Here is a 14,934-nt window from a genome sequence, read left to right as displayed (position 1 = left end):
CTAGTAGCAAGTCATAGGGACTTACTGAAAGTAGGAATAAAATACTGTACTCATCTTTAGGGACTGTTGAATTCACCTTATGAACTCTTCCAGCTGCTGCTTTCTCCCCACATTTCCATCTCCTACATGTGCTGCTCTTTGTTTTCCCTTTACACAGTTGAAACTCAAGTCAGCTTGTGTGCTGGGCTGCAGAAGAGCTCTTTATCTTTAAAGCATGAAGTTTAAATCCATAAACATTCCATGCAGAAAGGGGCCAATGGATCCGTGATTCACAAATCACCCAGCTAGTCAGCTCCAACACAGTACTGCAAAAAGCACAATAGAAGAGGAGGAGACTGGAAAGAACGTGTTAGTAGCTCAGAGCGCCTCTCGCCTACGCTTTCATTATTCCACTCACATGCACCACCTTGCAGCACACAAGGATATCAGCCATTAAAACCAGGCCCCAAAAAAGGACTCTGAAACGATTCAGAGGTTATTTGTGCTTCCCTGCTGCTTTGGCAGTGCTTCCTCAGTAGACACCAACTATTTCAAAAGATTAATGCAGGGGCAGAAAAGGTGCAGCGATGAAGGAAAATGTTTGGTTCAGGATGTCTGTCATTACCAGCCACCGAAGGTAGGCAGCTCCCCGAGTTCGGTGATCTACAACTCGGCCTGTTAGCCTGTGTGAAGTTTCCCTCTGCATGGTGCTTTAGGCCCAGATTTTTGTTAATTCTGATTTTTGCTAGTTATACCCAACAGAAGCTGAGGGGAGTCAAGGCAGGGGGCAATTAAGTTTTGAATGATGTCCCTCTTTGCCAAGAAAACAAATCAAACAAAAATTAACTCTCCAAGGTCCTTACTATAAGCCTTTGGATACTAGAAATATCGAGACACAAAGGAGAATTTTCCACTGGACACATGTATGAAGAATGCTTGTAGATGCCATCATTGAAATCAGGAGGAAAAGTGAAAAGGCAATGAGCAAGGTACCTAGGGCAGTAAGTCACAGCACATCAGGTACTACAGCTAACCTCCTCTGAGTATCACTCTTACCCTGTGGAAATGTGAGGCTGTTCATGGACCAAAGAATAATCCAGACTGTACAAAGTTCTTTTAAATTTCTAAAGGCCAAGATTTTTAAAGAGTGAGAGGAGAGACTGGCAAAAAGATGTTACTGGAATGGCTGTGGCTCTAGAGCCTGAGCTTTTGCAGGAAAGGTACAGTCTTTCTTGGCAAAATCTAATTCTCTAATTCCTTATGTCAAGGAAAGCTTTCTTCAAGTTTGGATGGAAACTCCCTTTTTTTTTTTTTTGTCAGGACTTGAGCCTAAAAGGAGAAGGAGTCTGCATGAATTCTACTCCGATCTGGTTACTGGTGCAGGCCAGGGCTACACCAAGACTATTTACATGCTGGGATTTGGGTTGACCATATTTTCTCTACAGTCTGGAGAGAGAGGTGTATGTGACACATCTAGCCCAACAGCATCACATACGTGACCATCTGTCTGCATGCTCTTGCACACCACAAGTGATGCTAGCTATCACATGGCAGCCAAAAAACCCCCAAACCAAAATGGGAAAAGAAAAAATTGTTTGGCTGACTTCTGAAGAAATGATGCATATGCTGTTTATGGAACCATCTGCATGTTCCTCCCCACAAGTCCTACAGCTACTAGGCAGGTGGTGTGTCAGTCAACAAGAACCAAAGCACCTTGGCTTTCTAGGCAGGCAATGAAGTGCCTCCTCTTGCCACCATCCCTTTTATATAGTACTGCGGAGCACGACCTTTTCTCTGCTCTGGAGTACGGCAAGATGTGGGGGGGAAGCGCCAACAGTTACAATTCTGCCAGAATTTCTAGCATGCAGAGCCTGACCTTGCAGGTGTTCCTCTGGTCAATGATTCAGCCATGCTGACATTGTGTGCCATAGCTTGGACAGGAAAACCTTGCTAGTGATTGTGGCAAAATGGAAAGAAGGAACAAATGGTATCACTGTGAGGACACTGTCTCCTTCCCCCTGAAGAATTAAATCCCCAAGTCATCGTAAGAGACACAACTCGTTTATTTTGGAGACTGCAGATAACAGGTATCACTGAGATCCTGGTCTGTGCTGTAGGGCTCTCATGCTTGGATAACTAAGTGCAACACTGGTGCAGCTATAGCAGGTCTAGAAGCCTGAAGAAAGAAAAAATTGTGATTTATATCGATTTTTCTTTCCCCCCTTTGAAATTACCAAGTAGTTTTATATCTTCGGAAATCTCCCCTTGGGGAACCAGACGCTGGCTAGATTGGAGTTCAGGATAGGCAGAGGATTTATCCTAGTTGATCAGAGATCTAGACACTACAGGCAGTAATAAACAACAGAGGAAAAATTCCTCTGAAAGGTTGCTATACAGCTATTCATCCAAAAATGGATAAATGAACGGTCCTTGATTGAGAGGTGCACAGAACTTCAGGACACTGGCTGCAAAGTTTGGTGCCATAGACAAGCTGCTTAAAAGGCACTTGACATTTGCAGTGCTCTGCCTTCACACAGATCGCAGAGTACTTGCTGTAGAGGCATCTGATTTGCCACCTGGATGCTCTTTCACTCAAGAGCTGGAGACCAGTATCCTTGATAAAGTGATGCTAAATTTGTTGCACCCTGGAAGTCCTAGATGACTGGAAGGGTATCAAGGCAATGCTACTATTATGAAGCATCGGCAGGCTGCATAATTTTAGGACGACATACCTGACGTTAGCTTCAAACAACTATGGAAACACATGTAAAAATATAGAATATAAGAGGATAATTGACACCAATCAGCACGGTTTTATAGAAAACTATCTTGCTCCCAAGCTTGATTTCATTGTTTGAGGTCTACAAATTGACAAAGAAAGGTAACTGCAGAGCTGTAATAAACTTAAAAATTTCTAAAGCAATTCATGGTACCATAGGATGTTATGATAAGACAAAGCAGCTCTACACCATACTAATATCGCTGTCTTAATTTAAAACTGATTCACAGTGCTCTAAGAACGAACTGGCAATGTAAAATCATCACCAAATAGAACTGCCTCTCAGAGATCCACAAGGAGCGGTCTGAAGTTTTAGCAATCACCACAATGCCGCTGCTGGCAAAAATGACAGAGATAAATAACAGCACAGCGTAATCTGGCAGTAACGGGGCCCCAAACAAAGCGAGTTTCATATAACCAGGCACATAATCCTAAATCTAGACATAAAGGCTGTGTAACTGCAGAACCAGATTAGCCAGGGAAGCAGAGACACTTCAAAGAATTCAATGGCCACATGAGACAATTCAGGAGGAGTTCCTGCTAGGCTATTGTGGCAGGTGCACGCACAGGGACAGTAAACAGCAGCAGGGATATAATTATACTTTTGCACAGGGCTGTGGGTAAAGTCAAAATTGGAGTACGGAATTCTAGAATTAATTTTTAAAAAAGAACGATGAACTGATGTGGGTGCAGACATTTGGAGAAAATGCTTGACAGTAAGATAACACAATTTGTTTAGAATCTTAAGTAGACTCGTTAGTAAGCTTATTACAATCTATAAAAGCTCTTTGAAAAGAAAACATGGGGGAATAAAAGACATTTTAATATGGTAGGGGAAGTCATAGGAAAATCCAGTGATTGACAGCTGAAACTAGACCAACTCAAATGGGAAATAAAGCACGTATTTTTAACAGCACAAGTAATTAAATAACGGAACAAACTACCAAAAGAAGTCCCTTTATTCAAATCAAGAATAGAACAGAAGAATATGCAACAGTGTACTCTTGCCAAATGCATGTGTGTCAAAAATGGCACAAAGTGAAATTTCAGGGCCTGTGACATACAGGGAGGCCATTGTTGCTCCAAGTTCTTTGGAAATAATATCAGAAGTGCCTCTAGATTGAACCCCAGCTCCCTCAGTTCCTCTGAGGTTGTTCTTGTGGTTGCAAGTGTGACTCTCCTTGATGATGCCAACAACATGCTCATAGAAACTGTGCCAGTTTCTTCACCAGACATGGTACTCACAGCTACCAAGCCCTCAACTGTGAACCCATGTTTCTTTAACCTCCAACTTTTGCCTGGCTCTTTTCTGTCTACTCCACTTCACTAAGCAGAGAGCTATAGATCTTTCCACTCCATCTTACCATCAATCCTCAATTTGCCTGAAGTTAGCCCAAACTCAAGGTATCGTATATCATTTTTACTGTTAAGTAGAAACTCTGAATGTACTTGCAGCCTCGATGGTGCAATCCTGCTTAGTCAGATATGCAAGTCCCCAACAAATATCTGAACCCTTCATTCACTCAGATTAGTAATTGGCTTTACATGCCTACTGTGAAGTGGTGGCTCTTATTGCTTTCAAATAATTAGCCTAAAAAGGATTTTAGTTATTTTCTGTATTTACCCTGAATATCTTGCACACGTATTTCTGTAATACTTCAGCCAGCCCCCCAGCTTACCATCATCCAATTTGGCTGGCCTAATACAATTGAGATGGCTGTTGTCTCTAGTGCTAAGTATAGTATTAGGGAGAATTAGCCTTTTCTTACTGGGCAAGAGAGACCCCTTGTCACAGGGATTTATGATTGCTGAGGCAATATAAGATTCAACTACCTGTTTTTTTTCCCCCCACAGACGCTGGATTTGGAAAGATGTGACAAAATGGGCCTTGGTCAAAGCACATCCCCTGCACTAAAATGCCCAATTTTTGTCCAAAAATCTAGATAATAAAGCCAAAAAGAAGCTACTAACTAAGAAAATACAGTACATAGATCTGCACATGCACACAATTTAGCCCTCTGTGCAAATACTCATTGATAAAAGGGAGAGGTCTGGGCTGGAAGTGCTAAAGAAACTTAAGTAATGCAGTATACTTAAAAGCCAGGTGGTTCTGCAGTGTATCCTGGGTCACCCCTGAAGTGTCAAAATGACAGCAGCAGATCTCTAATGCATCAGTGAACTGACCCAAATCCATTCAGGTAGGAATGTAATCCACTCAAAGAAGCAAACAAGGGAGACCACCAAGAACTCAGTCCTCAGACACCAGGCTACACAGGTTCAATGTAGAAAATGAAGACCATTTAGAACTCAGAAAAAAACCAAACCACTCTGTTTTCCCAAAAGTTTAAAAGAGCTACTAGACTTCTGATGAAGAAAATATCATTCACCACGAGACGTCTACAATACAGATTTCAAAGTATGCTTCAGTGGTTGAAAGGCAAAAGGGAAGTTAATGCAGACAGTGTTGTACAACAGCAGCAAGCCGACAGCTCTGTGTGTCATACCAGATTATTTATAAATGGAGGAATAAACTCAACAAGAGCTGGGTGTGGTAGGGAAGAAGGAAAAGTAGAGTGTAGGTGTGAGGAGTAAACACAAGAATTTATTATCTATATGCAGGGAATAGAAAGCCCTGGGGAACAGAAAACCTTCCCAAGCTGCTGAGTTAGTAGTTAGTTAATTAGCTGGTAGAGTAAGAAAATCTGGAACTGTGGGAGGGAGTTGTATGCAAAACCATTTATGAAGAGTTAAAGAATATTTTACAGCTATGTTGGATAAAGAAACTTTTTGTTGAGGAAGCAAGCAAAAAAAGGCACTCTGTAAGGACAGAGGCAGTTAAAGTACACGGGCTGCTTGACTGACAACTTTGATGCAGGTTAACAGAAGTATAAAATAAAATCCTGCCCTGCACGCCGCGGAAACTGGAGGCAGGGGAGGAGGCAGGTGAAAGCATTAATGGAGACCAAGATATGAAGGCAAATAGAGAAAACCAAACAAAACTCAATTCAAAGACATGCTTTGCAGTGCGCTTAAAAGACAGCTCCTGGGCTGAAAAAATGTACATCTGTAAATTCTTTAACCTAGTAGAAAGGACCCAGTCTCAGCTTGGATCATCCGGCCATAGCTTCTGACAGGAGCTGGTGTTAGATCAGAAAGCATCTGTAGTATGCACACTGGCAAGGAGGAGGTTACTGAATCCATTTCTTTGTCACACTAGAAACATGCATGGTTTGAGCAGGAGGGGTGATGTGACTCAATGTTTAATGTTTTAGAGAACGTGACAAATACAGAACCTCTCTCCAGAATAACATCATGTTGGTTTTAACAAAACAGTCTACAAGGCAAAACCTAACCAAGACTATGACACATTCTTAAAATACCTGGACTGTTCTATGTGATTGTAACTGTGCTGAGGGCAGGATAGGGATCAGCTCAGCTAAACATTTTGAAGCTGCCTTAACTATCTTCCACCTGATGAATACAGGCTTCTCAATAGATCTCTTCCTCCAAGTACTTTTTCTGGGTCTCCTGTCTCTGGAGCAAAACTTGTTTTCACCTGCAGAATAAAGTTTTTCCAGGCTCTTGGTTCATCTCTTCCTTTGCTCTTCCCTCATCTCCTTTGGCTGTAGTCAAAATATTGCATTAGTGTCTCATTATCTTTAATGTTTATTCTCATCTCTGAAACTAGCTTTAAGCTGTGTTTCCAAAGACTGCTGTAGCTGTAAGCTGGGAAGTGGACAAGCTGTGGGAATCCGCAGTTTTTGAAGACGACCTGAAAACTGCTCGGCCAGCAAATGACCAAAGCCCAGTACAGCCCAGCAGGTGGGAGCAGTGAGAAACATGAGACCAAAAAAGACAAGAAGTTCAGCCCTAGGAAGCACTTAAAAACCGAAGTCTTTTGGGGATTACAAGTAATTTTTACAATTATAATTTTATATTGCCGTGTGAGAATGAAGCCTAGTTACTCATAGCCCACAATGTACGACCACCAGATAAAGGAGTTATCCATCTGTGTACAGAGGATGAATGAAGGCAGGCCATGGGCACAGAACGGTATATCCCAGTCCTACAACACGTGGCTTCTGCGAACCCGTACAAGTATTTCCAATGAGAAAGACTCAGAAGCATTTTCACACTCACGAATTTGACTAAAACATTCAACAACTAGATTTAAACCCAGGAAAGGAGCTACAAAAAAAAAAAAAAAAAGGCAACAATCTACAATACCTTACCAACAATTTTTAAGTTCTGCCATATGTGCCACTTCTGACTTTCTTTTACAACCTACTACTTGTGATGCTGTAATTTTTTGTTATAATTCAGTACATCTAAACCGACTGGCAATTTTTTTCCTTCCAATCAGATAGCTAAGAAAAGAAAAAGCCATGACACCAGCCCATATATACGTATGTACATGACATCTAGTCTACAAACCATCTGAGAACAGTTGTTCTACCAGTTGTGTTTTAATAGCCAACCAAGAAGAAACTGTAAGAATAGCTTTGTCAATTAATCTAAACTGAGTACAAACACATGCTTAACAGTTATTTATAAAACACCTTCATCTCCCAAGATAAATTATCTCTCCTGGGGGCTGTGGACTACTGATAACTGTAGGAATCATGACCAGTGGATTCTATTTCCACGCCTAAAACTCATCAGCTGTATAATGCTGAACACAATTCTCATCTGTGCATCTGGTTCAGCACTTGCAAAACAGGAATAACTGCGCGCACCCCGTATGTACCCTGGTTTACAGGAACTCCTGAAAAATCATTTACCATCTGAAGTGTTTCAGTACCATGAGATTAAAGTGGCTACAAAAGGAAAAATACATAGAATTAGATTACTGACAGATAATGAATACAGTTACCTGCGTTGCCTCCCAGCCCCACTGCCTGTACTTGGGATCATGGGTGAATCTCCACATATACCAGTAGGTCTCAATCACCTCTGGCCTTAGGATGTAATACTTCTCGTTCTGCCGCACTGCCACCGCCTCTACACCACCATCAAATTTGAATGCTTCTGGACCCAGCTTTAATGCTGCAGAGAAAAAAGGGGAAAATAAAAAAGAAAGAAAAAAATTATTCCTTACCAACCTTTGCAGGAAGGGTGGATAGGAGATTGCTATAACCCAAGCATTAGAGAACAACAGGAACTAGCTTGTCTTTAAGCAGTCTCATAAATATTTCCTATTGTTGAGGCCTATAATTTTTTTAATGAATAATTTATCTAATTCCTGTGGGAAAACTACCTATCTTGACAGGAATACAGTAATCCTCTTGAAAACTAATGAAACACTAAGAATATAAACACATTAACACATTCAATTATAGGACAAAATTAAAGTGACCGTTCTTTGCAAGCAAAAGAAAAATAAGAAGGGTCAGGAAAGGTTCTGATGTCCTTTGATCCCACCCAGCACAGCAAGAAAAGATTTTAGAATACAATCAGTTACCACCATCTCAAATAACCCACATCTTTATCCAAACTCTCTTGGTTTAGGGAAGTGCTGTCAGACCACAGTAACTGCTGTGCTTCAGAAAGTGATCCTCCAGTAATGAGTTTACCACCAGGCAACAAAAACTCAGCCACACCTGAAAATAAATCTCTGAACTAAGAGATTCACTATTTCAGCCCTTAAAGGAATCTGTAATGGCCCTGTGCCAGCAGCTCGAAGACTATTCATATGAGGTGGTACCTGTAGAAAAACCCTCTATAATATGAAGATGCAATTACATATATTTTTTTTATTACACAGCTCCACATTATTCCTTGAACCTGACATAAATAATGCACTCTTATCTACAGCTGCAGCCCAGCCTTTGCTTTGGCAGGGAATTTTTAAGGCAATGAACTTTGAAGCTGCACTCGAGCTTTAAAAATTATCAAACCAATTAATCATATAATTCCTGTGGGGCTAGAGGCTCAAATTAACCATGGTCTCATGAGTCTGAAAGGGGAACCTTAGAATACTACAATGAAAAATATAAGCACCTCCCAGTGCGTGCCCCAGCAGAAGGCATCCAAAAAAGTTCCTTCATCTTTTTGTTTCAAGGGAGTACATGTCTGGATGCCAACAAAAAAAGCACCACTCTGCTTCAGCCACATGCGTGGTGAGGGAAGTCCACAGGAAATGTTTACGATACTTATTTCAAAGTGGGTCATTTTACCAGTTTCATAAAATAATTTACAAGCTTTACTGCAGAACCAATGATATTAGATACAGAGTTCTACCTATCCAAAACTAAGAAGATAAGAATGGCCATGCTGGATGGAATCATAGTTCTGTCTGGTTCAGTATCACGTCTCCAACAATGGCCAAAATCAGACAAGGATGGGGAAGAGAAAGGACAGGCCAAATATCTCAGATACCTTTCTCCAGCTTCTCCACCAGTCTCCAATTTTTTTGAGCTCAAAGCTTCTCCCAATCTAGACATATATTTTAATATGCTCAGTAAGTCTTAGTAGATTTATTTCCCAAGAACTTATCTGGCATTTCCTTAAACCTGTGCAAACCTTAAGCATCCAAACCCACCTTTGCTAAGGAGTTCCACATCTCCAATACCTCTTTGGTGCAGAACCAACTTTTTTGTTCTTCTCCATTTTCAGCCTGGTTCCTGCTAGATCCATTCAATAGTCTCTAGGTCTTGTCTTGGAGAAGAGAGTGAACAACTGATTCGTATTCACTCCACCAGTCCTCTGCTGATTTTGCAAATCTGTTGTATCCTACCTAAAATGTCCCTTTTCCACACGGAAGAACAGTATCCAGTTCAGTTGTTCCTTGAATGAGAACTGTTCCATACCTTTACTTTTCCTTCTAGCCCTTCTCTGCCACTCTTCCAATTCTACTACATCCTTTGTGAAATGAGAGCACCAGCCTGAATATCGTGCTAGAAGTGCTGCCAAGATTAATACAGTGACATAATGACTTTTTCCATTTTGCTTGTTCTCAGTTTTTCCTGACTGCTACTGAGCTGACATTTTCATAATCTCAGTAGCAATTTCCTGAGTTGCAACGGTCAGTTAAGAGCTCATAATTTTATATGTGAGGTTAGGAATAATTTTTTCATAGGTGCCTCACTTTACATTTTCTTACATTTAACTGCACTGAATTCAGCTTAGTAATTCATTACACAAGTACTCAACCTCATATAGTTCTTGTGTAACTTTCCAGCTTTATTTTATCCTTGCTATCCTGAGTAGCTTTTTTTTTTTGTTAACAGCACACTTACCATTTCTACCTGTTCCCCAATCATTTACATATGTATATATGTAAATTTACACACATATATTAAAATATAAAATGTAAATATCCTATAAATTTATACACATCTATACACATGTGTGTATAAATATACATCAGCTATACCAGAATATCACCACTTGTTCATTGTAAGAGCTGACTATTTACCTCCACCTTATTTGTCATACTACAACTATTTCTTTTCTCCATGCAGGTACTTGCTGCTTACGCAGTAGCTGCTAATATCCTTAAAGTGCCTTAGTAGAGAACTTCTGAAAAAGCCTTTTGGAAATCAGGTAAACCATGTCAGCTGCATTACTCTTATCCCCCGAAAAAGGTGGATTTCAGGCAGTTCTGGTGATGCATCACCTACAGAAACGGCGACACCTTCTCTTGCTCTGTAGCTTGCCGTTGCATTATATCTTTGATTATTTACTTCTATCTACTTCTACTATTATTGGGCACTCCAAGAAATTATACCACCCAAGGACAGGTTACCCCTGTATATTGTGACAATCTCACTGTCTATTTATCTGAAACCAAGGATGTAAAATTAATTACAGCACTTCTACTAGTAGCTGACTAAAATAAAGAAGCTACTATGAACACAGTACCTTTCAGGGGAGCATGCTTCTAAGCAAAGAACCACCTAAGGCCATTTTACAATGCTACAGTGGTCACACTTTAATCCAGGTATTTTAGTATTAATAGGGCTGACAGGCCTGTCTAGGCAGGGAGAGCGCATGAGAAATAATTTCACGTCGTAGTGCAAAACTAAAGCTAAGCCAGTACCATTTAAAAAGAGATTTTAACTGATTTAAAGTTGACTTCAATAAGCGTGTACTTAGCACTGCTGAAAATAAGGGCAAATCCTCAGACTTCTAGATAAATATTTATATATCTAATTTGAGAAATAATTTTGAAAACATTAATTTTTTTGTGCTCCTTTAAGACTACAGTTAAGCTAGCAACAATTTTTCTGTAAGTAAGAAAGGATACATAATATCTAACTCATACAAAACTTGGAGAATCTCCAAGGTACTTTCGTTTGAGACTCTCTGAACCATTCCATCAACACATACTGTTATTTCATACTTCTCCTGAAAACAAGTAATTATTCGTGTTTCTTCATCTTTACCTGTTTAGCTTCTGACTGAGAGTCTTGGGACAGACACAGCATCTACTCATACCCTTATAATGTCTCAGCTGAAATCTTAGTCATCGGGCTTATTCTGCAGTGGAACTGTCACACTTACAAAACCAGCTAAAGCTGCACCCAGACTGCGAGGACAGTACTCGTCAAGAAACTTAAAAGATGTGCAAAAAACTTCATCCTAAAATAATCTGTCTGTAGTCAGTGAATACTTTACATGCTACCAGCTAATGGATGGTAAAATTCTTATGCATAAGGGATGGTATATTTTACTAAAAATATGGTGTGCTATAAATCAGCACATGCTGCCATCTATATAGATGATTTTGCTTATTGATCTAACCTCTACAATACATCCGATAGATAATTATTTAGATTCATTTGTTAGCAGTCTTTTGATGCTTTCCATTTGCTGGACTTTTTAAACCATTTATGGATTTCACATTAGTAGTTATTTTATGCCTTTGCCGTGCTTCTCAGTGGTGCGTGTTAAGCATGTAAAAAAGAACTAATCCCCAGTAACTGGAATACCTCCAGATGTGCAGTCCACACACAAGCTGAAACACGGAGAAACTTGCCCCCAGAGCACGTGAAGCTGTATTCCTTTAGCCTTACCAGTGCCCACCGACAGCAGCGTGGCTCCTTGTGCTGTGCCGGCACAGGGGCATGAAGATCAGGGCGTACTTCTCTCTTTGGTTCTCTCAATCATCTCTCCAAACTGAGAGCACGCGCGACTACAGAAAAACCTTCACATTTCCCGTCACAGGATGGGAGATTTAGGATGACTGCAGTGATAATTATCAATAGGTTATGGTACGGAAAAAAGCAGAGCAGGTGGGAAGCAGAGGCACGTGTAGATTACAGATCACAAGAAAATCCTGGTTATGGTTAAGTTTTCTGACTTGGACTGTCAATAAATCTCAAATCTTTGGTGTTTCCAAGGGGTGCCACATGCAGTCACAACTTCCTGATGAGAGGAAGAGCCTCAGGGGTCTCAACCTGACAAGTTCAATGGATCCTGGAAACACAAATCCCTTGCTCGGAGGCAGATCAGAATCATGCCTGTACCCCCTGCCTTCACCTTCCAAAGGCCATCAGCTTCCTCCAGCTGGTGAGTTAGGAAGGCATCCTACAGAAAGTGCTATGGACTGGTCCTCAGCTTAAGCAGAACCTACCAGGATTTTCACAGAGCCATGAGAAGGGCCTGAGCTTCTCAGGATACCCCCAGCCACCCCTCCAGCCCACAAACTCAGGAGTCTGAGGTCTTCTCTCAGATATTCCTGTAGAACACTGATAGGTGAATCGGATTATCAGAGAGACTGTGTCCCTGCATAAACCTCTCCTTGCTTACATGGCAGGATGCCAGTTGTCACTGGGACATAATGCCCATGGAAATACACCAGGAATGGTCGCAAGGACTTTCCAGCTTCTCTGTACTTATCAGCACTGTGGAACAGGCAGTGTCATGAGAGATGACATGGGTAACTTACATGCTGACAGAAAGCAATCTAGTGGGAAAGAGAACACAAAGGATGGAGCAACATCTAGAAGGATTAAGACAGAACTTGTAACAAGCCACAGAGGAGAAAGCTGTCACATATAGACAGACCGCTTTACCTTTGGACAATAAGACTTGGGCTTGATATGAGCAAAAAGCATGTGTAGGAAGGACAGCAGAATCTTCTTGGGGGGTAGGTCTGGAAGACTTGCTCCCAAAAAACAGCAGGGTGTTGACTCAATTTAACTGTCCAAAGCTAAAAAGCCCCAAGCTAACCTGAAGCGAATTATTAACCTGCTTTTAATTACTCAGCCACTTGGGTAACAAAAGCAGATACTTTCACCCAAGCTGGTTACTACGAAGGCCAAGTACCTTATGAAAAGCCTCAGATCTGTGCAGAAGTCAAGCACCTGACTTTTGAACTGGAATAGGTCTGTTTCTACCACAAGACCCACCTCCTGTTACCTGTTTTGACTGAGATGTAGAATAAAGTATCCTTGAATTTAAGAGACAAAAGACGAAAGCCCTTCTCTCTGCAGAGCTGCAATGATCTCCTCCGTCCATAAGCTCAGGATGGTGATGAACACATGCGGCCCTTGTAAGTCCAAATGGGGTTTCATCCTTCCTCAACATCTGCATCTATGAAAAAACTATTCATCTTAGTGCTGAGTAATCCTGGCTAGAGCAGCAGCAACTACCAACAATCACGGTGTTAGCTAATGAGGAAGAGACCGAGTTGTGTGGGTTGAGATCAAGTATCGTTGCTTGACCCAGTGAGACATGCAGGTGCAACAGGCTGTGGCCTCTCTAAGGTAGCTTCACAGATCTGAGGTTGGCCTTATTTATTTGTCGGGAGATGTGGCACGGTGTCACGCCAGCAACAATCTGTCCAAATGTGATGGTGGGCTTTAGCTTGTGCCACACTTTCAATGAAGTTAAGAAATGTCCTAAAATCTTCAGCAAGCCCCAGTGACGCACTGTGAGCATCCAAAAAACCTGCAAGGGATCACTAAATACACATTCCAGGGGACTAAGGAATAGCCAGGATGACAGTGGAAAGCTCTCACCCCAATGATGCCAAGGCTAAGCAAGTCAGTCAGTCAACAAATTACTGTGCAAATCCGTGACCATGTGGCAACTTCTGCTGGTTACATGGCGAAGCTATTTACCAAAACGCAATGAAAGGATGGGAAGCAGAGGATATTTTTTCACCAGTAAAGAGGTGAAGAAGCAGGATGCTTTTCTATCTGCAGGGTGGTGCTCAATCCTCCCCAAACAACTGGTGGCAAAACACACATCTTTTTAGCATGCTTCTGGGGAACCTAAAAGAAGTATCTGAGTCGAGGAACGGTTATCATCTGTTTGGGAGCACTGTAACCCAGCTAGGCCTGGATGGAATTCCTGCGACACCATCTGCTGCTGCCCCGGGCAGCTGGGAGAGGAGGGTATAACTGCCAGCTGGGGCAGGAGCTCTGCAGCGCCAGGAAGGTGCACTGCTGAGAGCACAAACTGGATGGCGACAGAATGCTTGACATCAAGGGGCAGACCAGAAAGCAGAGAAGGATTCATAATGGCCTAAGACCTTGAGGGTCTGAGGAGCCATCAACAGAAGCAAATGTAATCAAGGGACCAGAGAGATGGTCTTAGAAGTGATGAGAGTTTGGGCAATCATAATTCAACAGGCGACTTCTCACATCAATTGTGATAACAAGTGAACGAAGGAGAGAGGCAAACATACAAGAACAAGTGAAAGGGTTATAAATTAGCTTGACAAAGTAAGTAAGGCCGCCTTTTGTTAAAGAAGGCTGAGCTTACCACAAATGCTCTGCCTTACAGAGGGTGATTGAGTTTATCTGGAGACACAGGGTAATGTATGAGAGTGACCTGAGAGGACACTATTATTGCCTTAAAAAATCCTAATACATCAAGAACCTCCAGCCACGAACGTCATGGCAGAAAATCACCTCAATGCTAAATAGGCACGTGGACTGTTACTGCAAGACAAGAGCGTTTTACTTAATATCACACTGGTAGAATCCATCCAGATCAAAGTTACTCCAGTGGAATTTTACCTGAAACCCCAGAAGTCCTGGACCCTAATTCATCTGCCATGTCACCGTGTTTGTTTATTTATGCAAGACAGGGAAAGCACGATTTCAAATCAGAATTTCAGGAGATTGTATTCCATAATTCATGAGAACATTATTGTAAAGATAGCAGCAAATACAGCTTCAGGCAAACTTTCTGAAATAGCAAATTATTATTCTTTTTTTAAA

General features: G+C 41.4%; 1 protein-coding gene across 3 annotated transcripts in view; it reads right to left on the bottom strand.

Moving 5' to 3' along the window:
* MAN1A2 (mannosidase alpha class 1A member 2) overlaps positions 1-14,934 on the bottom strand; it is a 148,734-nt gene that overhangs the window by 9,151 nt on the left and 124,649 nt on the right. For all 3 annotated transcript variants that reach the window (XR_008732358.1, XM_055711043.1, XM_055711042.1), the window contains exon 11: positions 7,632-7,804. Coding sequence is in view for 2 of the 3 variants with exons in the window: in XM_055711043.1 (XP_055567018.1) it covers positions 7,632-7,804 (173 nt within the window). In the remaining variant the exon portion in view is untranslated. The remainder of the gene's footprint in view (positions 1-7,631; positions 7,805-14,934) is intronic.

This window comes from Falco cherrug, chromosome 5 (genome assembly GCF_023634085.1).
Source record: "Falco cherrug isolate bFalChe1 chromosome 5, bFalChe1.pri, whole genome shotgun sequence".
Classification (NCBI taxonomy): domain Eukaryota; kingdom Metazoa; phylum Chordata; class Aves; order Falconiformes; family Falconidae; genus Falco; species Falco cherrug.
The sequence above is the reverse complement of the archived record's forward strand: the minus strand, read 5'-3'. Positions and strand labels throughout refer to the sequence as shown.